At 32.9% G+C, this 26,515-nt stretch overlaps 3 protein-coding genes across 3 annotated transcripts; 2 read left to right on the forward strand and 1 right to left on the reverse strand.

Moving 5' to 3' along the window:
- Positions 1 to 58: 58 nt before the first annotated feature.
- LOC137918985 (uncharacterized) lies at positions 59 to 9,705 on the reverse strand. Its single transcript, XM_068761943.1, has 8 exons — positions 9,595 to 9,705; positions 9,402 to 9,525; positions 8,008 to 8,123; positions 6,948 to 7,050; positions 3,918 to 4,078; positions 2,439 to 2,599; positions 951 to 1,873; positions 59 to 876 (listed from the first exon to the last, which is right to left on the reverse strand). The coding sequence occupies exons 1-8, from the start codon at positions 9,676 to 9,678 to the stop codon at positions 74 to 76; spliced, it is 2,475 nt and encodes an 824-aa protein (XP_068618044.1). The 5' UTR covers positions 9,679 to 9,705; the 3' UTR covers positions 59 to 73.
- A 1,342-nt stretch (positions 9,706 to 11,047) lies between these two features.
- LOC137918806 (glyceraldehyde-3-phosphate dehydrogenase 2-like) lies at positions 11,048 to 13,850 on the forward strand. Its single transcript, XM_068761716.1, has 2 exons — positions 11,048 to 11,157; positions 12,545 to 13,850. Exon 2 carries the CDS (start codon positions 12,550 to 12,552, stop codon positions 13,546 to 13,548), a length of 999 nt encoding a protein of 332 aa, XP_068617817.1. The 5' UTR covers positions 11,048 to 11,157; positions 12,545 to 12,549; the 3' UTR covers positions 13,549 to 13,850.
- Positions 13,851 to 15,176: 1,326 nt separating this feature from the next.
- On the forward strand, positions 15,177 to 25,546 carry Reps (RALBP1 associated Eps domain containing). The gene is made up of 5 exons (XM_068761446.1): positions 15,177 to 15,536; positions 15,617 to 16,024; positions 18,980 to 19,136; positions 21,581 to 21,743; positions 22,349 to 25,546. Exons 1-5 carry the CDS (start codon positions 15,387 to 15,389, stop codon positions 23,601 to 23,603), a joined length of 2,133 nt encoding a protein of 710 aa, XP_068617547.1. The 5' UTR covers positions 15,177 to 15,386; the 3' UTR covers positions 23,604 to 25,546.
- The last annotated feature ends 969 nt before the right edge of the window (positions 25,547 to 26,515 follow it).

Raw genomic sequence — 26,515 nt, forward strand, 5'->3', positions numbered from 1 at the left:
TGCCTTGATAGTAAAATATATTTATATATTATATAAATACTTTTATTTACGCCACAATTGTTCTTCAATAGTTTTATTCGTGGAAAACTCTATCACAAAAATCATCCAATTTAATTTTCTCGCACAAGTCTTTGAAAGACCATTTCTTATTTTTCAATGCAGCGGGATCTTTGGCTTTCAATTTCGAAAACAGTTCGTCGGACAGATCATCGGATATTTCAATTATTTTACAAATCTTCTCTAGGCGACCTAAATCCTCTAAAGAGTTTGTCAAATCATTAATGTAAATAACTTGTGATTGTTTTTCATTGACATGAAACGAGTTTTCTGAGTTGCTTGCACTTGTACTGTCCAGTTTGTCGTAAATGTCGTCATTCGTTTTAGTACCTTCCCTTGTAGACACTCTGATGTTTTCTTGTTCCAAATGCAACGCCAAGTTTTCACTTATAACCTGCTTTTGAACTGAAGTATTCTTCTTGTCCATGACTCGTCCCATTATCTTACCCTTGTAATAATCAGCAGACTTTCCTACGATGACGTAATTTGCAGTTTTATTTTCATTTTTGTTTCTCGTTGAATTAATTGTCCTGATATCGTCTTTTGAAATATTTATTTTTCCCAGTTTTGAAATATCTGATTGTTGAGAGTAGATTTCTTCATGTTTATGTCCCTTTTTCAATACACAATCTTTTATTTTATAAACTGAATTTATTTGTGAGGTTTCAGTGCTAATATTGGATTCTTCCTGTAGTGATTCAAGGTCTGTGTTAGGTTCTAAATCGCACGTTTTAAAGTTCACAGAATCTTCTGTATCGGAGTCATATAAAGTTTTTACTTGGAAGTTATCTTCTTCGTCACTTTCTTCTTTAATTTCACCTGAAAAATCATAAAAATGGTTGTGTTATATATTTCATTAAATTTTACTTATAATATTTTGACAATAACTTTACCTCCTTCGAATGCAATTTTGCCATAATTACGTTTTCCCTCAAAACTTAACTCCGATGATGATTTTTTGGTGACATTATTTGATTTCTTTCTGCCTCTATCCATTGAACAATCTGTACATTCACATGAATTATTCGTTTGGTAATCTGTTGAATTTTCTGTATCAGCAGTCGATGATGTAAGAACGTTAGAATTACTTCGTACCAATTCCTTGAACAATTTCATCTGTGGTACACCATTTTCACTAGATTCACTTGTACAAATTTTATTGGATTTATCAAGTAGATCCTCTGTGATATTTAACATTTTATTAAATTCCCTTTTTACACTCTCTAAGCTCTCCGTGTTTACATTGATAGGTTCTGGCGTGTTCATAGCAGGTTTATCTGATGAATTACATTCTATACACGAAAATTTGGCTTCTGCGCTTTTATTCTTCAAATCCAAATTTGTTTCTGTCTCTTGGTTAATTTTCATTTGTGGTGTTTTTTCAATTTTACGTGATCTGTTTTTAAATTCAAAAGACTTGGAAAACTTTCTTAGAACATTCGACAATGGTTTAGAACTGTAGCCACTACCTAATGTCTTCCCGAAGGAACATGTAACTTGATTATCCAAAAGCTCTGAATCAAGCTTTCTTCCTTCAACAATTTGTGCCTCAGAAAACTGTTTTTCTGCCAATATTATTAAATCGACCACTCGACACGCATATGAGAATTCGTTTTCATACCAACAAATGAATTTATAAAAATTCGGACGAAGTTGCATACTCGAGTTGATGTCCAATATACAGGAATGAGTCGCTTTTATAAAATCCGAGGAAACTGCCTCTTCGTTCGATATATCTAGAACTCCTTTTAAGTATGTTTCTTTAGCGTTCTCAACACATTTCACTATGTTCGGAAATGTCGTTTCTCTGTTCAACCTTATAAAAGACGGTTATATATTAAAACTTTAATGTTTTCTCTGATAACAATCATCATTATCATTTCAGCCTTAGGACGTTCACTGTCATCTGTCACGCAAGTCATCTGTCTACCTTGCCCACGCCAGGAATAGCGAAACTGTCGAGGACTGAAAGCCTGATCTTTTCTTGTTTTCTCATATAAGAATAATAACAATGTCAATTTATTTATTTTAATTAGTCACGTTAGTTAGGACATAGTTTAAGATCGCGGGAAGTCGCTGGATACAGGTAGCGCAAGACTGATCATCGCGGTGATCTTCGGCGGTGGTCTATGCCGTACAGTGGGCGTTGATCAGCTTATATAATGATGATGAACTAGCCACGTGAACAGCAAAACATAATATTAGTTTCAAAAGTATTATGTGACATTGCAGATGTCTATAATTTAATTTTCAAAAAAGAAGTCTCCGACTAGTTGAACTTGACTAGATAGTTTATATTTATTGTTATATGTACAATAATCTTTTTAACTAGAATTCAAACGATTTGTAACAGAGAAGATAATATGAAGTAAAATACATACCGAACACTTAAATCGAGAACAGACACATTCACTATGGGCACACGAAACGCCAAACCAACCATCTTGTCTTTCAATTGCGGCAAAATTTTTCCGAGAGCTTTACAAGCTCCAGTCATCGCCGGGATAATGTTTTGGTGAATACTTCTGTAATCTCGCCAATGCTAGAATAACAGTCAGACCAGTGTTATATTTTTCCACGTTAAAGTAAGTTTGAATTTTTTTCAAAAATCGAAATGTGACTGTATAATTGACCCTTAAAGTTCCGGAGTAGAGACCATGGACCGTCAAATGCACGTCCAGCTCAAACCTAACTTCGACAAGGACAAGGACTTCGCGTTAAGGCTCTTCACGGCGTGTCCGTCTAAGTGACCAAGAGCGTGGCAGCCGCCTTTCAATCAGGTGGATCTCTAATTCAAATTTAAATTCCAAAATTGTTTCATTAAATAAGATCATAGCAATCATTTATAATAGCTTAAAATTATGTTTACTTTAGTTAGAAACGCGCCTCTCACTGAGAAGAACTAACAATAAACTCGGTGGGGTTAGTCATTTTTTAATAATTGTGTTAACAATTTCAAACCTTAAACATAGAGCAATTCATTTCCAAACATCTTTGTTGAGAACAGTCCGAAACTAGAGTAATATGCCTTTTCGCAGAGCCTATGCTTAATAAGTTTCCTAAATTTGCCAAGTGATAAACGCGGTCGTTTGGTAGTTTGTTGGAAATAACTGTCCGTGTATTAATGTAACTATCCGGGGCTATGCTAATAAATAATTTATGAGAGAAGCATAATAATGGGCTACTACTACTACGGCTATAAAATCCTTTAAAAAAAGGCTGTAGTGTCCGGCGCTTGATTTGGCACGTCGAAAAATCTTTCGGTAGAAATATTAATCTAATTTATTTGTCCCAAATCAAACGCCTGGTGGTTTACAGACTAATCTACCAAACGGTCTCAGTGCGAGTTGAAGAATATAGCATAGCTATTGAATCTCACCACACTGACTTTTTTCTTTCATAGTTTGTGTTTGGCAGTGACGCGGTCATGTATTATACACATAAAAAATGAATCTGTTTCTCTTGGGAAGGCCATATGTTTCTATAATATTCCTAATACTTTGTATAAAGTTTTAATGACCAGAAAAATATTAATTTACGTACAAGCTTAAATATTTTCAGAAAAAATTACTATTACAACTGCCCATTTGACAGTCTGCTTTGAACTTCGCGCGTTTAACAGTTCGCTATAAACCTCGCGCCTTTATAAGTTCGCTTTTAGATTTAAAATAATATTCATATCTAACATAAGACGTTTAATTTAGTATACAATCAACTTTATAATTCACACAAATTATGCGCTATACGGATAACAAGTCGGGATAGTAATTCAGATTTGAAATGTTAGATTTCTCTTCATATTAATGTACAAGTCTTAAGCTTATTAAATATGTACACGACTCTGTAAAAAAAAAAAATACCTTTCCCCTTAAACACAATCCATCAAGTGGTTTTAGAGATGGCGTCATGGCGTGAATGCTGGTAACGAAGCCTTCCGATACACCAAAATTACTTTCTAGAACTTTCATTATAGGAGCCAAACAGTACAGGGTGCTCGATGCACAAGATATGACTTTTTGATCTGTAAATTTTAGTAAATACGCAAATTAACATTATGAATTTTATTATGGTTACAAAAAATACTAAATCTCGTGTATCTCATGAAATAAAAGGATGCTTAAGTTTTTAAGTAGAGATAAGGCAAAAGAGGCGACATTATTAAGGTTTTTGGAAGACGCTGTACAAATTCAGAAATTCAGGTACCTTCCAAGCGGTCCTATTACAATTCTATTGGGGAAGCCCGTTTCTGGCATTGGACGTCTTACGACCTAAATGATGATGATTTTGTGTATTCATATAATTTATTTGAATCAAAAAAAATTATGTTAAAAAAATAATGCGCTTTAGGTATTCTATGCTAGTTCCAACGTTTCGGTTCAACCATGTAATATGATTGAAGTTAGGTGTAAAAGGATTAAACGAATGAATATATAGCTCGTTTGCTGTCAAATAATGTATTATAAACCCTTTCTAAAAATAAATGGTTTCGGGGTTTTTTGTTTCTCCTGTAAAACTGTTTTTTGTGGTTACGGGTTTATTCGGTGGAGGCTACGAAATGTTATAAAAACTAAAATAAACTGAATGAGGAAAAATCCGGTTTATTTTACGATATAATCTTAACAGCATGGGACACACATTGCATTAATTTTAGATAAAAACTCAAGAGTGATATCTACTATACTGTTATCGATATTACTTCATACCAGACTAATATTACAAAGCCGATGTTACACAATCGAACTATTTATATCGACGTTTTCAATACACGAGATTCTAGTCAAATAAAACAAAACTCATGTTGAAACTTACACGTCATAGATTTGATAGTAATATCGAATCTAATTAAAACATTTCAATAGTTAAATTGCGTTATAAAAACACAGGAAGTTCGATGTACCAACAATAATAATTGGTCAATTTGTTCTTTATTGTAGATCGAGTTATAAAAGCAATAGACGGGTCTTTAGTGATCAATTTAAAAACATATTAGGTTAGCACTATAAGAATTACATCAGCATACGATGTTCTTGGAGCGTCCGTGTTCTTGGTCGTTTATCTTCATTGCTGAAAGTCGCACCCTTCCTGCAAAACCTTAGTCGAGAATTCGACGAGTTTCTCCACAGGTCTCTATGAACTGCGTTTTGGAGTGCTTCCGATATTGTAAGGCCAATCACCACACGCCATCTAGGTTTTTTTCCCTCTACTTTTCTTACGACAACCAGCTTATCGAGACTGATTGCCTTCGCGAGCTATGTGGCTAAAGTAGTCCACGTTTAGCGGATGTTCAAGAGCCTGTTCTTAAAACGGAGTTGATTGAGAGCAGATCTGTTGATTCTCTTAGCTGTCCACAGTATGCGTGGCATTATTCGCCAGCACCAAATTCAAATCCGTCGATTTTCTTTCAGTATGCTGAGTGAAGTGTTCAGGATTCAGATGCGTATTAGATTGGAAATATCAGAGTGCTGTTGAAGGCACTTCTATTTTGCTGTATTCTGGTCAACCTATCACATTTTTTTTCCATTCCTGTTCGTCGTCGAATTCACTCGAATCACCTTGTTGTTCCCTCCCTGGTCGCTGATCATTGGCCCCAAATAAACGTCTATGTACCCTATCTTTGGGAGCGCTGCAAACTGTGAGAGCTGACCTTCTATCCATATACATTATTTTGGTCTTCGCCACATTGATCGACATTCCGAATATCTCGCTTAAATGTTCCACCCTCTGGGAGATGATAACAAGTAGGCGGATAATTAGAACATAAGATGAAGGTGGTATATATCTTATCCCGACTTTTGTGGAAATTCTGTACGAAAAAAGGGTTCTCAGGGTAAGGCTCATGAAGAATCATTCTCCAAATACGGAAAACGCAACGGCTTTCGAGGTATGCTCAACTTGGTTTAATTCTTTCATTCATATAAATCTAAACAAAGTCCAAAGAAACGAAATTTCGTATTGACTCTTTTATTATTATTACGATAGATGCATGCAATGACGGATATAAAAAGATTTAGATTTTAATAAAAAGAGATGTCACGACTAATACGAAATTAGAAGAATTAAATAATGCATAAACAATAAAGATGTACTACTAATGAAAAATCAAGTAATAATGTATGAAATAATAAAAAAAAAACAATAGATACTCGATAATAGGGCAGATTATATTTTTCCCTTAAAACCTGACTTTCAGAAATAATTGACTTCCAAGGATATCCAATTTGAAGACAGATAAACATAAATTAATTAGTATAAATGATCGATTGAATTGATACATATATATTTAGAGTTATGTTTAATATTTATACAACTTACCAAAAAATTAGCAGTTTTTACAAATATGGTTTTTAAATCGGTCCAATATATATCTTAATTCTTAATGTCGACCTATGGACACCTACTACAAGGCTTCCTTCAACAATCGCATCTAATGCACGGACCTCTCCGCTCCGTGAACTCAGTACAGATGAAGCTGTAAAACCCTTATGGCTAATAGCATTAACATCTTCAGAAACAATACCAACGATCGATACAATAACCGGTCTTACACTGCCCACATCCAGCGCGCCGACTGCCCGTGCCTTTAACTATGTCGTCGGTCTACATATTGGGGGGCTTACCCAGGCCACGTATATCGACTCGTGGTCGTCATTCGAGAACCTTTCGGCCCCAAAGGCCATTGGTTGCATTAGCGATGTGCCTCGCCACTTCAGACGAGCATTTGTTCCAACTATATCGGTGACCTTAGTTTTGCAGCGGATCTTCTCATTTATAATTCGATCTCGCAGTGAAGCTTAGAGCATCCCCTCCGCTCTGGGTATGACGTTGAAGATTCATCACCGGCAACACTACAAACGTACTATATTAATAAAAAATATAATTTGATACGTCACCTAGTTGCATTTTATCATCATTGACCCCCAGTATTATCATGGGAACGTCGCTACACGGAGCTGTGATCAACACCCGCCTCACGCCCTCAACCGACAGATGACCCTGCGTTTAATGTTTTTAATAAGAATAAAAACAATTTCTATAGTTTGGTCATAGTCCGATAACGAAGTTAAAAACAAAGATAAGTTCAGTTTACTCTGATATACACGCACCTTATTTGTTCCATCAGACAAGTAGAACCATTATATTATCTACGGCGCTGGTAAAGGAATAACATAAAAAGTGTTAGAAATTTTAATAAATATACAGGTTGACTAATTACGCGTATAAAAACTTGATTGTTTAACGCATTTATCAGCTTCAAAGGATTTACACCTATTTCAAATTATCCTGTATAAAGTGATCACTTTGAAATATGCTACATTAGTATATATTTTCTATTAGCAGACCAATTACTTGTGGAAGTAAAAAGTCGGTACGGATAAATAGTAAACAATAATTAATTTTCATGTGTAGTAATCCGAATTTTGAAAACGCTTTCTCTTACTATATACCAATTACGTTACTTATATCTCTAAAACTATTTATTTTTGATAGGGTTTACCATACTTTAACTGATGGCAAGTGACTTTTCTCCCTTTAAAGCTTTTACGCATGTAACCAATAATCCAGTATATAAGCACAGCCAAAAAGACACGCTTCCATTACGATATTCTATATTTATTATCTCTAATATCATTTGTTTTTTGTTACGATGTACACCATTTTTACAACTAATGAACTATACATTCTCCCCTTTAAATTTATTACATATAAAACTTATCACCCTGTATATTATTGAATATTAGCCTCGACTCGGACCGTTACGTTCAAATCATTACTGAATTATTACTCTGCCTTTTTTGCGTAGTTATTTACTCCATATAAACAAGCCGTAAAAATATGCATATACCTTCAATAACCACTTCTAAACAGGTGTTAACAAAATATATATCTACTCTATAATAATAAATTTTAATAAACTACGCGATTTTACAACATATAAAAACATTGCATTACCGCTGCTTTCTCATAACTAGTGAACATTCCAGAAGATTCGATCACATACTGAACGCCGGCAACGTCCCATGGCACTGTAGACGGTTGTTTAGCACGAAAAACTTTAATAATGTTACCTGAAACGAATACGGATAGTAATATATGTATAAACTATGAGATGATATAAGATTTCCTCCTGTGACTTATAATCAAAATACAGTTAATTAGTTTTTTTCCAGGAACCATTAGAAAATTGAACATATCCATTTGAATGAATACATTCGATAACCTGATAGATAGACTATCAGCTTCCACAAGTAGAAGACTGAGGACATATCTACTATCTTGGCGCATATCATAGATTTTGAAAAACGCATTAACATAAAATTTTATTTCAAGTTGCAAAAAAATGCTAAAGAATCTCTTGAAATGTTAAAATTAGTATGTGGTGATAATGTGGTAATAACTTTACCGACTTTTTGCAAGTGGTATGAGCAAAGGTAACGACACTATTCAGGATAAGGTTGGTGCTGGTAGACGTGCAAGGCTGTTACAGCTGCATCTACCTGAGGACTCACATGCCACGTGAAGGGGACTACTACTACAGGAATCTTTTTACATATGGATACCAGATCGTCGTGATCACCTATCAACCTTGGGCACAAAGTGTAACTTTGTGGTATTAAATAAATATGTTTATATATTTGAATAAATGTTTATATTTCTTATGAACACAAGATTCCTCGGCGAATATCTTAAATGTTATAATAATAAACTGTAGGTCGCGGGTTCGATTCCCGGGAAACAGTATAATTAATAATTCATATTTTGTGCATTAATTATATAGGATTGCCAAACAAGTTTTCAGAGGATGTGCATCTGCGACCTCGGCGTACCATAATTGGTATTACGGTACGGGGAGAACGCAGACGACACAGATACACTGCGATCGCCAATCCACCTGCCAAGTGTAGCTATTATAGTATATCTATCCCTATAGATAACCCTGCCTATGCCTTGCAGTGGACGTCTATGAGCTGAAATGACGACGTAATAGTATTTATGTAAAAAAATTTCTTTAGTAAACTTGACATATGTTATAATCGATTAAGCGCACTTATATATAGGTTTGACGATGATATGAATAAAAATATAAGAATTTCGGCGTTTGCAGAAATACCCTTGAACTTTTAATATATTTTCTATATTTATAGCTCCTTGCCTCCTTTGCAAACAATCGACCCACAATCAAATCAAAGTAATTTCATTCAAATTATCCTTAATGCTTAAGGTCCTCGAATATGTGGCCATTGAAGACCTGCTTATATACATTCGTCCCTTCATTCTACAACTAGCGTAATAAATAGGTCAGAACTATATATTGTTTAAAGCTACGAAACCTTTTTATAAATTACCGTTAATTTTAATATCACCATCAAGCGTTGTAACATCTCCATTGAAATTTCCATGTATAGAGTCAAATTTAATTAAATAACAGATGTATTCAACGTCGATGGCAGGATCGTTTATAGCAGAAACCTGTCATTATAATTTTAAACAAATAAAACGTAAGTTATTTTGACACTTTACGAAAATATTATTGATTACCTCAATATCAAAATTCTGAAAACAAGTCCTAAACATTATTCTACCGATTCTGCCAAAACCATTAATGCCCACTTTTATAACCATTATGAGAATAAAGATTAATTTTGATTTAGAAATATGCAGTCTTTTAAACAACCTCAACGTATAATTTTAATATTTTTTTTGCAATACTTTGCACATGGCAATACTCTAATAAGTTAATCTAATTTTTGTTGGGATTCTAAAACAAATTCATTCATCTACGAATATAATATAAAATTAAATCAGAAATATTTTAAACAATGCAGAAATTTGGTATTAAAAAAAGATATATCTGTTTATATTTTTGGTACAACAAAAAATCTAATAATTTTTTTCACGACATGTACTGAGTACGAATATTATAGGTAACACTGATTTAAATATACTCTTTAAGCATAGAAACCAACAAAAAAAATAAAATCAAACATTATTGTTTATTTTAATGTTACTGGCGGATTTCTAGCAGTTGAGACATCTAGAAGAAACAATTATTAAAAAAAAACACTTTTAGTTCGTTTCCTCTAATGTTACAACTAGATACTTCAAAATATACATTTCATACTACCAATAACATAAAAGATGTTACAAAAACATAGAAGCAATGAGATCATGAATGGACAGTTCCAAACACTAAGGTATTTCAAATTAAAATACAAGAATTTAAAACCATCATCACGTTTTCAGTATTTGCTAAAATTATACACAATGACACATGCATAAATACATCATTATCAATGTCCACAATAAATTTTTTTAATATGACTGCAATTTCTGTTACTTATATTAATACATTATAGTATATATAAATTTTGTTCCCCGCCATAATCTGATAAAAACTCTTAAATTATACAAATACCATCCATTGGTTCTGATTGAATGATTTAGTCTTATTATAGGAACATCAGTTTAAATACATCGATTAATTAAGACAGGTTCGGTCCTCTCGACGTGATTGAAATAATAAATGCTTTTTAAATGACTACTCTCTTGAGGACCTTGGCACTGATTCACATCATGGACAGCTAAATTAAAAGTCCAAGCTTCTTAGTTACAAAAAACATAAAAGCGTTAAGCGCTTTGTCTAATATAATCTGCGAAAACTGTAAAAGCCTACAAAAAAGTGATTTTAATAAAAAATATATAAATCATATAAGGCATTCATTAAATTGTCTATTATCATGACTTTATCCTTTTGTTCAAATAGTCCACAAAAAAATATACTACATATGTTCGAGGTTACTTTCTAATTCCAGTTTTAAAATAAAATAACGGAATTATATAATTTGTTGTAAATGAAATTATGAAAATACTTTATTTTCCATAGTTAACTTTATTGTATCACAGTTAAAACAAAAAAATATGCTCTCTGAGAAGTTACCTATCTACTAAAAATTTAAATTACTGACAATACATAATTCGTAGCCGCCCGCTATCTAGATTCCAACTCACAGTATTCATACTTGTCCTTCATTTGACATTTCAGTTCTCCATCTTGTGGAGATCGTACGTGTTGCACTGTTACACCAGAACTTCTTCCTACCGGTGAGCAAAAATTTCAATTTGGTTTAGTTAATTTATTTTTACAATAATTAGCATATTCACCGAATATACGATTATTTAAACACATTTCACTTGCGTAATGGATACTCTTCTTTTACTCTTTAATAACTAGATTCTTACTAGACACGTTTAATTAATATGGCTATTTTACTTGCAATAGCATTAATCCTGGTAATTAATCATTAGTAGTGAAGACAAATATAGATAAATCTGTAGTATTTCGTTTGAAGTGACGCTTGACCTCTATCTGACCTCTATACACCGGTAATTTCACCTAAGCTAACTTTTAAGTAGAGCTTTCGTTTTATTGCTCCCCAGTTCTTATTTTTCGTAAGCTATTGCTATAAAACAACTTCTGTTGTCGCGATATTCCTGTTTTGTAAGCGGCCGCTAATTTGCAAACAACGTAATCAATAATTTTGCGCGTTCACAATTAAAATCGATTTCATCTTCTAGATATATCAAATATAAAAATTCATTAGTACAATGTTTTTGGTGTTGAAAAATATATAAAATGCAGCTTTAATATATAATAACTTTATAATGTTCACATTGTAAGGTTATTGAATGAATTACGTAAAAAGTTTAAAACTGCGTTCATTTTTAACTTAATTAATTTCTAATTATTTATTATAGTTTAACCTTATAAAATATAATCGAAGTGTATATACCTTTATATAATTTTTGATTTGCTAAATAGCACTAAATTGTTCACATGTTATTAAGTGATATTTATAATACGTGTTGTTCCTAAAAGTTACGAAATAAAAAAAATAATGTCTCCATACCTGCTTCCATTGAATTGTAATAGCTTATTATCACAATGCATGTATGGGGGTGGTAAAACAGGGTTCAAAACAGAACAAAAATTATTATGAAGGTCTAGTAATAAACACAATCTTAAATAACATTTTAAAAGACAATGCATTTTATAAATAATTTAATAAATAGTGTCTGCTATTTAGAAATAACTTTGTGAAATTTACACATACCTGGATAGAATATAAATCAATAAATATGTAGATAATTTTATTAAACCTTTTGGATGGGATAATTAAAAGTCATAGTATATTTTCTCTACATACCTTACAAATTAAAATAAAATTAATCAACATCATAGCTGATAGATGCTGCAAGGCACAGGCCTCCCCCAAAGATTGACACAATGACTGACCAGTCTAGTGCTGCTCGTAAAAGAAAAATAAGCAGATTTTTTTGTTCTTGTTATAAGGAATATGTTATCTTCATGGTTAAATAATTAAAAATGCATAAAACAAATTACGTTACACAAACATTGAAATAAATTATATTCTTTTGAACAAAATACATACACATTTTATTTTCATTAATTAAGATTATTTTTTTACAGTAACCATGTCGAAAATTGGAATTAACGGATTTGGGCGCATTGGCCGTTTGGTGCTGCGTGCTTCCATAGAAAAGGGGGCGCAGGTTGTTGCTATCAATGACCCCTTCATTGGCTTGGACTACATGGTCTATCTTTTCCAGTATGATTCAACTCATGGTCGCTTCAAGGGAACTGTGGATGCTAAAGATGGCTATCTTATTGTAAATGGCAACAAAATTGCTGTGTTCTCTGAGAGAGATCCAAAAGCCATTCCTTGGTCTAAGGCTGGTGCTGAATATGTTGTGGAGTCTACTGGTGTATTCACCACCACTGACAAAGCTTCGGCTCACTTGGAAGGTGGAGCCAAGAAAGTCATCATTTCTGCTCCCAGTGCCGATGCACCCATGTTTGTAGTGGGTGTTAACTTGGAAGCCTACAATCCATCTTACAAAGTAATTTCCAATGCCTCCTGCACTACTAACTGCCTGGCGCCACTTGCTAAAGTTATTCATGACAACTTTGAGATTGTTGAGGGTTTGATGACAACTGTCCATGCAACCACTGCTACTCAGAAAACTGTTGATGGACCATCTGGAAAGTTGTGGCGTGATGGCCGTGGTGCCCAACAGAACATCATTCCAGCAGCTACTGGAGCTGCCAAAGCTGTTGGCAAGGTTATTCCAGCTCTGAATGGCAAACTTACTGGTATGGCTTTCCGCGTGCCTGTGGCTAATGTATCAGTAGTTGACCTCACAGTTCGCCTAGGCAAACCTGCCAGCTATGAAGCTATTAAGCAAAAAGTCAAGGAAGCTGCTGCAGGACCACTGAAGGGTATTCTTGGATATACTGAAGATCAAGTAGTATCCTCGGACTTCATTGGTGATTCCCACTCATCTATCTTTGATGCTGCTGCTGGTATTTCTCTGAATGATAACTTTGTCAAGCTCATTAGCTGGTATGACAATGAATATGGCTACTCCAGCCGAGTTATTGATCTTATCAAGTACATCCAGAGCAAGGATTAAATATTTGTTTATTAAGTTGAGATATGATTGTATTTGTCGAGATTACCGACGCTTATCTATTAAGTTCAAAGTGTAGCTGTGTTTTCTAAATTATTATGCTACTTTGATAGTAGTGTTGTGCATGTGTGATTATTTTTTAATGTCAATCATGATATTTCGTGAACATAGGCATATAATATTTACTTTTAATGAGCGGCATTATAGAAATTAAAAAGGTAATAGTTATATCTAAACACAATAGTAAGCAGAATGACCATATGATGTTTAGCTCAGAACAGAAAATAAATTAATTATTCATCTTATTACAGTATTTCATTTATTTTCGACACCCCTATATTTTTATGTATAACCAATGAACAAAAAATGACTAAAGACTAAGCAATTTATCCAACTACTTACTCTTTTATATTCAAGGTAAATACTGGTAATTTATTGTTGACATATTCTTTTAAAGTGGTATTAACAACTTTAATAAGTTTTACAAAGTTTATTTCTATTTCTATGCAGTAGCTTTGTTGCAACAGATTTTAAATTTTTATTAATATTTGGTTATCAATAAATAAAGTATTTAAAACATTTTTATTATAGTTGAGTATACGACACGTTTTCTCAAGCTGCTATAGTTTGTCATGAATTATTTATGCTATTTGCAAAAAATTGTTGCCTATTATTTTCAAGTTTTTTCTGGAGTAACTTTAAGTCAAAAAATTATTTTGGAACCATATAACAATTTCTTAAAATGATTCAATAGCAAAAAAAACAATTTTGCACTAACGCCGTAACTAAAAATTTTATAACAGCCGTATAAACTGTTGTAATTACAATTGTTAACAGTTTCTGACGACTAAATTTATATTATGAATGGGTAAGAAAATGTATGTTTTTTCTTTAAAGCTAATTAAACAAACTTTGCTAAAAGATATTCACAGATAGTCGATAGTTATAAGACTAACTGGATTTGGAGATCTTTGGTATTTGAAGATATTAGTTACTTAATGAAATGTCACCGATCAAAGTGATCTGGATGTTGGCGAAAATGTGTTAAGTTAGATCTACTTTTCTTAGTCCCAGCCTCATTGACTCTGGTGTAAGATTTGATGTCTTATACGTTCATAAGATAGTGAAGCGAACGAAATTTTTAATCAACATTTAATGTTTTCATTTAATTCATTACAGAATTATATCAAATTAAACATTTAGTCATTATGACAAAGAGTATGAAGATAATTTAGATTCTACAAGTATTACTTGAATCATACACGGCAGAAATATTTAGTTTTTATGGGTATATGTATGTTGTACCGCACGTTAGGTTAGAATAGACTTCTAAAAAATTATAAACCTAAAATTAAGTAAAATGTTACTGCAATAAATCGGTTACAAACAAATAAATATATTAATAAAGAATTTGATTTAATACCGTACTGAATAAAATATTATTAAGTAAATAATAAGTGTAATAAATATTGCAATACAATATAGATGACGACGGACATAACTACCAATAAATATGAGCGGATATAAATTTTAAATTAATTTTGCTACATAGTATGCATTATTATGAATATTAAGATGACAACTGCTGTTGGTACACTACGAACCTATTAATATTTACTCTGCACTTTAGTTTATTCACAATGGCCACAGGCACGTCGGGCAGCTGTCAATGACATATTCGTTTGCTTCGTGTAAATTTTGTGATGTATAATTTTCAATTCCGTCTGTTTATCAATGAATATGGTTTACATTAATAGATAATGGTTATTCATATTTTTGGGTATTCTACTACACAAAATAATAGTGTATAGAGAAAAAATCCGTGGTGTTTTTTTGTTATAATGGAGGAGCTCAATTTGACAGAGACCGAAATGAGATATTTCGGTGACTTGTTTTTGTGTTGCGACGAGGAGTCTACTGGGAAAATACCGATGCTGAAGGCGACTGAATTATTCCGATCATCTAATGTATCAAATGATGTTTTGCGACAGGTAAATTTTAACTATTTCATCAAAAACCATATGTATTTGTCCATGACAATTTAATAAGTGTAGTTAATTATTTATTTCAGATTATGGATATCAGTGTAGCTCCGAGCACCTGTGCTTCGCTAAGTCATATGAATAGAAAACAATTTTATTCGGCTCTTAAATTGATAGCAGCACATCAGACAAATATGGCTCTGAAGCCTGAACTTCTGTCAACTCCTTTAGACCTTCCTTTACCAAGGTTTACTTGGGTACTTAATTCTGATGCTACTGCAGATTTAATACAGTTGTCTAATTCTCCAAAAGAACAGTATTTATCTAAAAGGGAAAGAAATTTTAGTAATCTTGGTGCATATGAGCCCATTAGATTATCATCTAATTTATCAGATAGTGATGTACCACAAACCCTGGCACATGATGTAATAGAAGGACTGAGTACAGATTCTGAAATGGAGTCGGAGACAATGTCACAAAGATCGGGATCTTGTGGGGTAAGTTTATTAAAAATTTTTAGTTTTAAAGCTAAAGGCTTAATTCTGTATTACTGCATTGATTTGGTTAAGATCCATTTGATGACCTAAATAGCATGCTTACTTCACTAGGTACATTTTAATTTGTAGATGTCATCAAGCTCTTATCAGTTGTTATCTAAACATCACAGGTTTATGAGTAGAGTGTAAAAGGAAATTTAATACTGTACCATAAGATTACTTAATATAACTAACATTTAATTTACAAATATTATTTAGTTTAAAATTTTTTGGTTATAATATACCTTATTATGGTATGAGTTTTTTATTATTATTTAATTTTCAAAAACTCAAATTTCTAAGTCAATGAATAAGCAAATTTTTGGACATTCAAATTTAAATAAAATGAACAAATTAAATGTTTGAACCAGCTGATCTTTTTTTAATGGATGACTCTCATATTTAATTATTTATATTCTAATTGGGAAGAAAAAAGTTAATTATTGTTGCAGAACATTGGTAATTTATCTATTTTACTAAAATATAATGTTACATATTTTTTTTGTTAGGGACCTGTCTTTTTATTTACTCTATGACTTTAATGGAAAAAATATTGCTTGTATTGTGTATAGCTTATTTGGTATTGAAAAAATTATTAAAACTAATTATTGCTTACTAACTAGAAGTTATTGGCCTGTCACATTATCAATAAAAACAAAGTAGTGTGATATATTTTAGAGTGATCACTTTATAGGGGTCTATTGGAAAAAAGCTGTAAAAGCTTTAGATTTTTTGCCAATAAATGAGCTATACATTCACCACTTTTAAGTTTTTTTGTCCAAAATCAAATAAACTGTATTATAAATGCACTAAAGTGATAAAATAAATACACTGCATTTTAAAGAACCAAAGTAGGAGCAATAAATAAACAATGTATTGTTATCAAAGCAGTATTGATAGATAACCTGACCAATAACTGTGTGTGATAACATTTGTAATAAAAACATATCAAGCATACTAAAGCCATTTTGTGCAATACAATCCTGTGAAATATCTAGAGCAAAGTTCCCCAAACTTTTTTGTGTTGTAGACCCCTTGCCATGTTTTTCTGTGTTGGGTAGACCTCCTCCTACTTATCTGATATTGATTTCCTGTAAATTTCTAACTGTAGTGAAGTTTAGTGTTAAAAACTTAAATTAAAAACTCATCTAATTTATACATTTTTTAATTGAATTTAAATTAAAACTTTTAAAAATAAAATTTTGTATCTGTTATGTAAAATATATGTAACATTAAATAAACATAAAATAAACTATAAATAACATAAGCAATAAGTCAATATTTTTAATGAGAAGGATGAACCTGATGCTTTAATAATAAATTATCAACATTTGGTGTCAATTTTGTAAGGGTTAATCTTAAATCTCCTTGGCTAATGATGTCCAGTCTGTTTCTTTTTTTCATTAGGAAATTGGTAAAAGCGTTGAACCCCCTTTAGGTAGTTTTATAAATAATGTAAATGTTTTGATATTATAAGATAAATAGTATTATAAGATATTATAAGTATGATGTAAGTAAATAGGTACTATCAGTGTATGTGTTGAGATCCACTATTGTGGACCCCCATTTTCATTTTATGGACCCCCAATTTTTTTTCGCTGACATAGACCCCTAGGGGTCGATATAGACCACTTTGGGAATCACTGATCTATAGTAACACCTTGAAAAGGTTCATGAGCTTATTTATTAAAACATATACACATCTAAATCTCTTTTATCCATGGTTTACCATTTCAATGCAATGCATAAGCCTGCCCCACATATTACCACAATAACTGGTCTTAATTACTAATTGACTTAATTATATTGACTTTCATATTTTTAACTACTCCTATTATATGGGGTGATATAATAAGTTACACCTATAACAGGTGTAAAAGCTTTCTAGGGGTGAATTGTATGGCTCATTTGCTGTTAATCTATGGCAACCATATCCAAAAATCAATTATTACAGTAATAATAAGAAATGTTATGATAATATGGTAAACATCATTTTCACAGTTTACATTACCTACATATTAAAACTAATTTTTGTTTCCCATCTGACCCTGCAAACTTTGTACTGCTGGAAGTTAATGGTCTGATAAATTCAAAATAAATTAATCAATGTAACTCATTTTAGAGTGATCATTTTATATAGAATGATTGGAAATAGGCGTAAAAACTTTAAAGCTTTTTGTTGACAAAAGAGCCTATCTGATCATCTTATAGGATGTTTCTTTTAATCCAAGAACAATGTCAAATTGAATATAATACGGGAGACACATGACATGACAATTTTTTAATATACAAGTCAATTAATAAATTTCTATTTAGCATTTGAGATATAATGCAAAAATTGAATTGGTATATCTAATTTCGCAGAATTATAGTACATATAGATATATAAAAAAACAGTGATAGACACTGTTATTTCGAGGAATAAAAATAAGCTGTATACTCTTAGTTTTCGTCTTTGAAAATTAAATAAATTGTTTATGACAAGGTATATGTATGTACAAGATGGATAGACTTAAAACCAATATTTGAAAAAAATTGATAAAAGTATATGATTCTCTCCAAGAATACTATACTGATGTTAATGTGTGGAATTAAATGTTGATAAAAATCTTGTGTATTACATTTTAATAATAATTAAAATGTAATGCCAGGGAATTTTTATGTTAACTTAAATTATTGTTTCAAAATTGTATCAAATAAGTAGCTGCTTCAACTAACCTTGCATTGACACAAGTTATTGGCCTGTTGCAGACCATTGCAATGCTTAATATGTCTTTGGTCTACCTAGTGGGGGCCTATCCATATTGTAATTTGTTGTTGTTTATTTAGATAACTTTCTTATGCACTTAGTCTTTAGGATACACTGGAGGTATAATTACAAAAACATACTGAGAAAAAGTTTCAACTATTTTGCAGAGGAGAGGTAAGACTGGATCTCCATGGAGCACCGCCAGCGAGAGTCCCACGCCGACGAATAGCGTGGCGGAACGTGTACACCCCGTGTGGGAACACAGCGCTACAGGTCGCGGCGTTTGGCCCACCAACACCGCGGAAGAGCATACGCGACTGCTTGGTAAGAGGAAGTATTCTGACCTCTTTGGTGTGACATCCTCTAAATTTCATTAAAACGAAATTGTTTGAAAAATCTTTTAATTTTTGTTTATTACTACATCATTAGGATCATTTACATTGCCCATTTACACACACACACACACACTCACACACACATATATATATATATATATGTATATATATATATATTGGTTGCTTTTGTTTGTCTATGGACGTCCTCATCCCTGATTCGATTTCTTGGAGAAATATTGATCATAGCCACCTTGTTGGCTCGTAGCAACAGTGCGCATACCAATTCATTCTTCCCTTTACATTTTGTTTTAGGTGTTTTATTCTCTTGTACATTTTTTTGTTTGTTATATTACAAATATTGTGCAGAACAATAGCTGAAATATTAATTGGCTCCATAATCATACAAAACCAAATTAAATAAATGGTACATCTGTACAAATGAACACATCCTTAGCTCAGTGTTGATGAACACTTAAGTAGTTACAGAATTTTCAGCTATTATACATACATCATATGATGAGGCCTTAAATTCTAGAAAGGAGACCACAGGCTGGCAAACTTAATGTAGGATGTTCAACCGCGAGATTGATAGATGACTTTGTTAAGGACTTCCAAATATGCTGGATGCAGGTGGCTTCCAACTGGTCCTATTGGAGATATATGGGAGAGGTCTATGTTCAACAGAGGATGACCCTACATTTAAAATTATAATTATAATGACATATGCATACCTCACAATAATTCATTAAAGATTATACCAAGCAAAAAAAAGTAATGGAAAAGACCATGGGCACCTAGAGGTGGTTAAAACAATTTTTTTTCATCTCCTTGCATCGTTTCAATAATCTGAGGAATAAAAGTCTGACAATGAAGAAAACTTCTAGAAGAATATATGCAAAGAAGATGTATTGAATGATGTATTGATGTATCTTTGGGAAACATTGAAAAGACCCTTGTGATGGACTGATTGAACAGTATAAGAGAAATACATAGTGAATATAGATGTAAAAGCTTTCATGGGATGAACATATAGCTCATTTGCTGACAAAAATGGCACTCTATCCAAAATTAATGATTTTAGAAACAATAAAGTAAATGATAGTATAGTAAGAAAAAGTATTTTCAAAATTGGAATTACTACATATTAAATAACATAATCTCCCTGTTTACAAACCATGAATGAATTCTGATTATTTTATAGACTTTTGGATATAACTTTTTCATATTTCATCAAGTGGTTTGTCTGAAAAGAAAATTCATAATTATTTAAATTAAGATTTAGGTTAGTAAGAATGTTATAAATATTGGGTAGGTGTGACTATGTGAACCAGAAACCTAGTTATTAGGATTTTAATCACTAGAATGTTCTGTAAAACGTCATGTCAACTAAAATTCCAGATAATAATTCTTTTATGAAGTCATTTATAGTATAGTAACTTTGCACATGTAATTCTTTACAAACGTTCACATTATTGCAGTTTATCTTCATAAATATATTCCCATAAATTAACGTCAAGCGGTAACTGGTTTTATTGATTGTCTCTGGTTACCCACTATGTGCTTTGATATTATGTTGATTTATAGGGCAGATCCTTAGAAGTATTATTTTCGACAAAATGTAATAAATTCTTGTTCGAAGTTGCAAATAAAAAGAAGGGAAATGCCATTGCTGCATACATACATATCAAACTGGCTTAATAAGGCGTTGACTCATTTTTAAACTCGTGACCGCATCCAATTTTTGTAATGCTAATTGTAACTTTTCGGCGGTTGTTAGTAACACTGACTAAATGTAGTGTTCTGTTCAACTAATTAAGCTTTTATTTTATTATATGAGTGCTATTACTGTCTCTGAATTATACTAGGATTTAATAAAGAAAATCATTTAAACATCAGGGTTGGATTTAGGTGATGAAACGCTTCCATCTCTCTTTTTTAAGTTTGTTAATTACAAGTTATAATCATATATATGTGTGTGTGTAAATGAAACACGATATTGGTAATAATATATAATTATGTCATGTCACGGGCAGATAAAAATTCTCATTTTAAATTATTTTTATTTATAATACAATCAACTTAAAGGACTACTAAATAAATTTACAAGTAACGATTTAATTAAAGAAACGCAAATAAGTGATGTAATATCAATCGATCCCGATTGACGTCACATTTCAAGCAAAGACAGTATGTTCTTTTCATTGACAGACATACACACACAAACCAAGCGCCGCGTGACTATGTGATACACAGCGTTTCGTATGGAACAGTTACGCAGTTAGTAGAGAACTTCTCTCTACGCCCAAGTTTTTCTGTATTTACATGACTATTGAAGTGTAAGAATTTAAATATAATTCCATTTTTCCCGCGTTCACTTTTTTTATATAAAAGCTTCAAATAAAACATATCAATATTTCAAACTCCTTTTTTCAGGTACAGAAGAGGAGTCTTCAGACCGGCACTCTTCGGAGGAGGAGGGTGAGGCAGAAGCTGGGGATGATATATGGGCTATTAGCGAAGCCCAGGCCAACCACTACGCTACACAATTTGCACAATTACGTCCTGAACGCGGCTTGTTATCCGGACAGACAGCTAGGTGAATGCCCACATTTTATTGATACATTTAATATTAACAAAAAAACTATTACAAAATGATACAAACACTTAGAGATAAAAGTAAATCTAAAAGTACAGTGACACAATTTATTTCGTTATTTATATAATTACAAGAAGCAATCAAATTAAATTGTTAAAGAATTTGTACACTATATTATTAAAAGTAAAGTAATAAATTTTAGAATCTGCACACTATGGAGTGCACAAATTTCAAGTTATATGTCATAAGTATCCTTTCAGCTGTAGGATGTCCATTGTTGGACGTAGACTTATGCCATAGATTTCTGGTAAGACCAGTCGGAAGTGGACATGAAGGTATTTCTGACAACCTCAACAAGGTCAATCTATCAATGATTATTATCAGTTAAAAGTTACTATTTTCAGTTAAAATATTATCGTTCAGAACTGCAATCAAGTAAAAAAAATTATGTTTAAAATAATATGGATTAAACAAAGAAAGAGCCATGTTATACTTTAGTGAAAGTAATTCATTATTAATGTGTTATTAGTGTCTCATAAATAAATGGTTAGAAGACAATATAGAAATCATACAAAATTTTACAACAAACTTTGTTTATTCCACAGGATGTTTTTTGAAAAATCACGTCTGTCTGTACCGGATCTCAGAAAAATATGGCAGCTATCCGACATCACCAAAGATGGAATGTTGACACTTGAAGAGTTCAGCATAGCAATGCATCTCATTGTGTTGAGGCGAAACAACATACCCGTACCCGATGTACTGCCCGCGTGCCTCGTGCCCAAAGTGGACTCGCATTTTTCACAGCAAGCGGTCACCACCGACCTGGTCGACCTCGGTTCCGATATGTTCAGCTCTGGCACCTCCGCAGACTTTAATTTCGCACCTAAATCAGAAGCAAACGACCCCTACGAGAGCAAGCAATCGAAGAAATCTGAGGAACGCCCGCCGTCGCTCACCCCACCCAAACCAGAACCTCAAGTGAACAATAAAGAATGGACAAAATTCGTCGATTCACCCACCTCGAGCGTCTCCAGCCCCGGCCCCAAACCAGTCAATTTCGATTTTCATAAATCGGCTGTAGAACGGGATCCAAAAATATTTCACCCCGTCGCTCTGAGAGTTACGCCCGACGCAAACACTCTCCCGTCGCACGCGGAGGGAGACATGCGATCGAGCACGTCGCCGAGGAGGGACGACTTCAGTCACGCATTTGAGCTTGCAAGCCCGAAACGTCTCAACTCGCAGCCGGAGAACGGAAACAATCAGGAAATAAAATCCATTCAGCGACCGCAGCCGAAGAAACCAGTTAAAAGCGTGGGAGTGTTGCCCCCGCCGCCCGCGCGTGAACCTTCTGTCCACGCGGAGGAAGGGCCTCAGTCGCTGCAGTACCCGCCTAAGAAGGAGCCACCGCCACCACCGCCGCCGCGGCCATTGCGTAACCATACGCGTTCCAGCTCCCTCGACCTGAACCGGTTCAAAGGTGCCCCCGCCCCTCCGCCACAACCGCCGCCGAGGATGTCCCCATCTGCCACCTCACCTCCGAACAGACGCTTAGTGAACCAAAAGAGTGAAGGGGAACCGACGTTCCCTCCCGACGCATTCGCACCCCGTGAGTACGAAGGCGAGGGTTTTGGCTACAACAGAGAGGACGCGCCCAAAATGCACGGAGCTTTCGAGGTGTACCGCAAACCTTCCCGTGAATCCTCGTGTGAGACGGACCCGGACGTGAAGTCCCTCCAAGAGCAAAATGCAGTTCTCCATCGCGTGTGCCGAGCGCTGTGCGCTGAGCTGGCCGACGTGCAGAGGGAGAGGGAGGCGTTGAGGGTGCGTCTCGATGCACACTCCACACCCATCTAGTCACACGAACGTATCACCTATGTCTACGTAGTTGACGATTTATTCCTGCTGGGCGGTTTTAAATGATGACATTACAAGTTGTTTACACTTATTCATCTCGATCCCGAACCTTATAATTACAGCACTAAATATTCCATGTTGAAGAGTTTGGTAAAAATTGAGACATTCCATTATACGCAAATATTTTTAATATCACATTAAAAGTTTTCAATCGACATAATTTTTTATTAATAACAACATACACATTATTAGTGCAACGAATTGATATGAAAGTGTATGTATCATCCACAGCTGCCCGCTGAGAGTCACAGGTTTTTCCTCAGTCCTCCTGAAACGACTGGTGCGGTGTGTCTATAGTTTCTCGTGCCTATTTTATCGTTGTTCTGTTGATTGTGTAATCTCATAAGGAAAATCATTTATTTACGATTTATATTTTATTCATCAATGACTTGTTATTAAGTTTATAAAGACATGTGTTGAATTTGCTTCTATGATTTATCGAGCTCTGTTAAATCTGTATTTTCTGAATATATATTAATGAAATTGAGAGGCCTAACTTAATCTTACCTATCATGTAAAATCATACAAATACCAAATATAATATATATAGAGTAATAAAGTATTTTAAAATTAGACCTCTAGTATCAATTTTAAGTCATAACTCAAATATTAAACTCTGGCTGCTATGATTTGTTGAAGCATTTGTTATTTTACGGAAGTTTATTCTTTTATATATAATATTTCAATTTTAGATATATATGTTTTATATTGACATTACAGAAATTTTGCAACAAAAGCAAATTTATCAGAGCTTGATGTTTCTAACATTTTTAAAGTAATCTTTGAATTGAAGAGGCTGAAATCAACTTGGCTGTTCTGTTTTTATTTGATCACATTTTTTTGTTAATGAGATATAAAACTTGTCAAATACGTGTTATTATTTGATTATAATTTGTAATATATAAATGATTGGAAAATGAATAATTTAAAAGTCCTATGAAATCATAAAATTATTTTCTACTGAAAAACTACCTCAAAATTTTAAAATTAATCCTGCATATTTTCAGAGCGCGCTTTAATCAATTAAATGTTTGTTAAAATAAAAGTACATTTCTTTGTAGCCGATAGTAGTCGTGTTAGATAAAAAAATTACCTTCATTGGGACGTAGAGCCAATTGGTGTTATATTTAAATTTTTCTGGCTTCAATGAATATAAATTTAGATTCTCGATTAAAATCGATTTTATTACCCAAAACATAATTTCCGTCTTTTCGATGAGAGCAAAAACGATGTGAAACTCGTGTATGTATTTTTATAAATTCATGCGATAAATTATATTTATTACATTATTTATTAAGAGTCGAAGTAAAAGCTGAAATAAAAATAGCGCTTGAAATGCTTGCATCGCATTCCTTATTTAATTTACGATATGCTTTGTTCGTAATGTGCGGCAGAGTACCATCGGAGTCGTTGTGAATGTTGTATAATATGTATTAGATATAAATATTGTATAAAGCATGATGTATGAGCTGAAAGTAAAAGACAAAGACTTGAAATACGTTTAAGAGCGGATTTAAGTAGTTAGCAACATTCTGATTTGAGAAGCAACCTTGTTTGAATTAAGTATGAATTACATTATCAAATGAAAGAAGATAAATGTGGGAACGTGTATTATATAAGAATATTTTAAAAAGTATTTATCGATTTATTTTTATTAGTTGTTTTAGTCAAGATGTGGCAATTTCAAGCTTGCTTGTTGCATTGTAAATACGTTGGGTTCTCTCGTCGCGTACATACTCGATCTGTCGAAGCTTGACGACTAGCTGATCTATATCTCGGTCCAATTTTTGTAATACTAACATTCACCATTATATTTACCTATTTATGTTTCATAAAAAGTATACAGTAATGCATATTGTAGCAACTATGTACAATAAATTTATTTCAAAATTTAAACCACTTTTATTGGAATCCGATATTTTATTGTATTGTTTATAAATAAACGTAATATTTTATTAATAACTAAATAAAAAAAAACTATACAAATTTTAACTGTAAAGTAAATTCAAATTTGTGTTAACATTGGGGTGGCCCTCCAAAATTTCCCTTTATTGAACTAAACTCGAGAAGAGAAATAAAACCTAGAGATACACCTAATTGAGAGACCGCGAAGCTTTTAGTATACGGAGGGGGCATAAAGGCACCCGAAAATGGGGACTTTTGTGAACTGTCATTCGCTAAACGTTGGCATACCGATTCGAAGTTGCCCGAAACGGTCCGAGCCATTGATATTATTTCATTATCAGAAAAAATCTTACATTATAAACAATTCGATAACGAACAATTATATCTAGAAATTGTTGTCCGTTGTAAAAGAAGGTTCGAGACTTATTGACACAAGAATTGAAAAAAATCATGTAGTAGTTATGTGTATATGTATATACTTAAGTATTTTATCCATCATGTTTAAGCTGCCGCAATCTCACTGCAAACATTCTGTATTAGCTTTCTATATGATAGTTTGCGCTTAACGTTTTGAAGTACAATAGTCTTTTATTTCAATTAGGCTAGGGAATCCTTTTCCTCTCTAAAACGTATATATAATATTTAGCATAGTTATTATTATTTTTCTACCACATTTACGCACCTGCCAAATAATATCTGCATCACTCTAGGTCCACTGCTAGAGAATTTCTATAAGACATTAAGTCCGCCATTTCAACAAGAGTAAAATAAATAAACTGACTATTTATTTACTTACGTATAATACGAATCAAGAAAAATTACTGAGTGTCAGCATTATTTAAAGTTTTTCGCTGTTTTATTTAGATCAATTCTGTAAGCAAGATTTGCATAGTAAGAAAGACCTTCTGAACTTGATGCACGTCCTATTGGACGATTAATAACGGTTA

The sequence above is a fragment of the Battus philenor genome, unplaced genomic scaffold (assembly GCF_028537555.1).
Source record: "Battus philenor isolate CCGP_79_NKW_IND1 unplaced genomic scaffold, ilBatPhil1.0.hap1 SCAF_15, whole genome shotgun sequence".
Classification (NCBI taxonomy): domain Eukaryota; kingdom Metazoa; phylum Arthropoda; class Insecta; order Lepidoptera; family Papilionidae; genus Battus; species Battus philenor.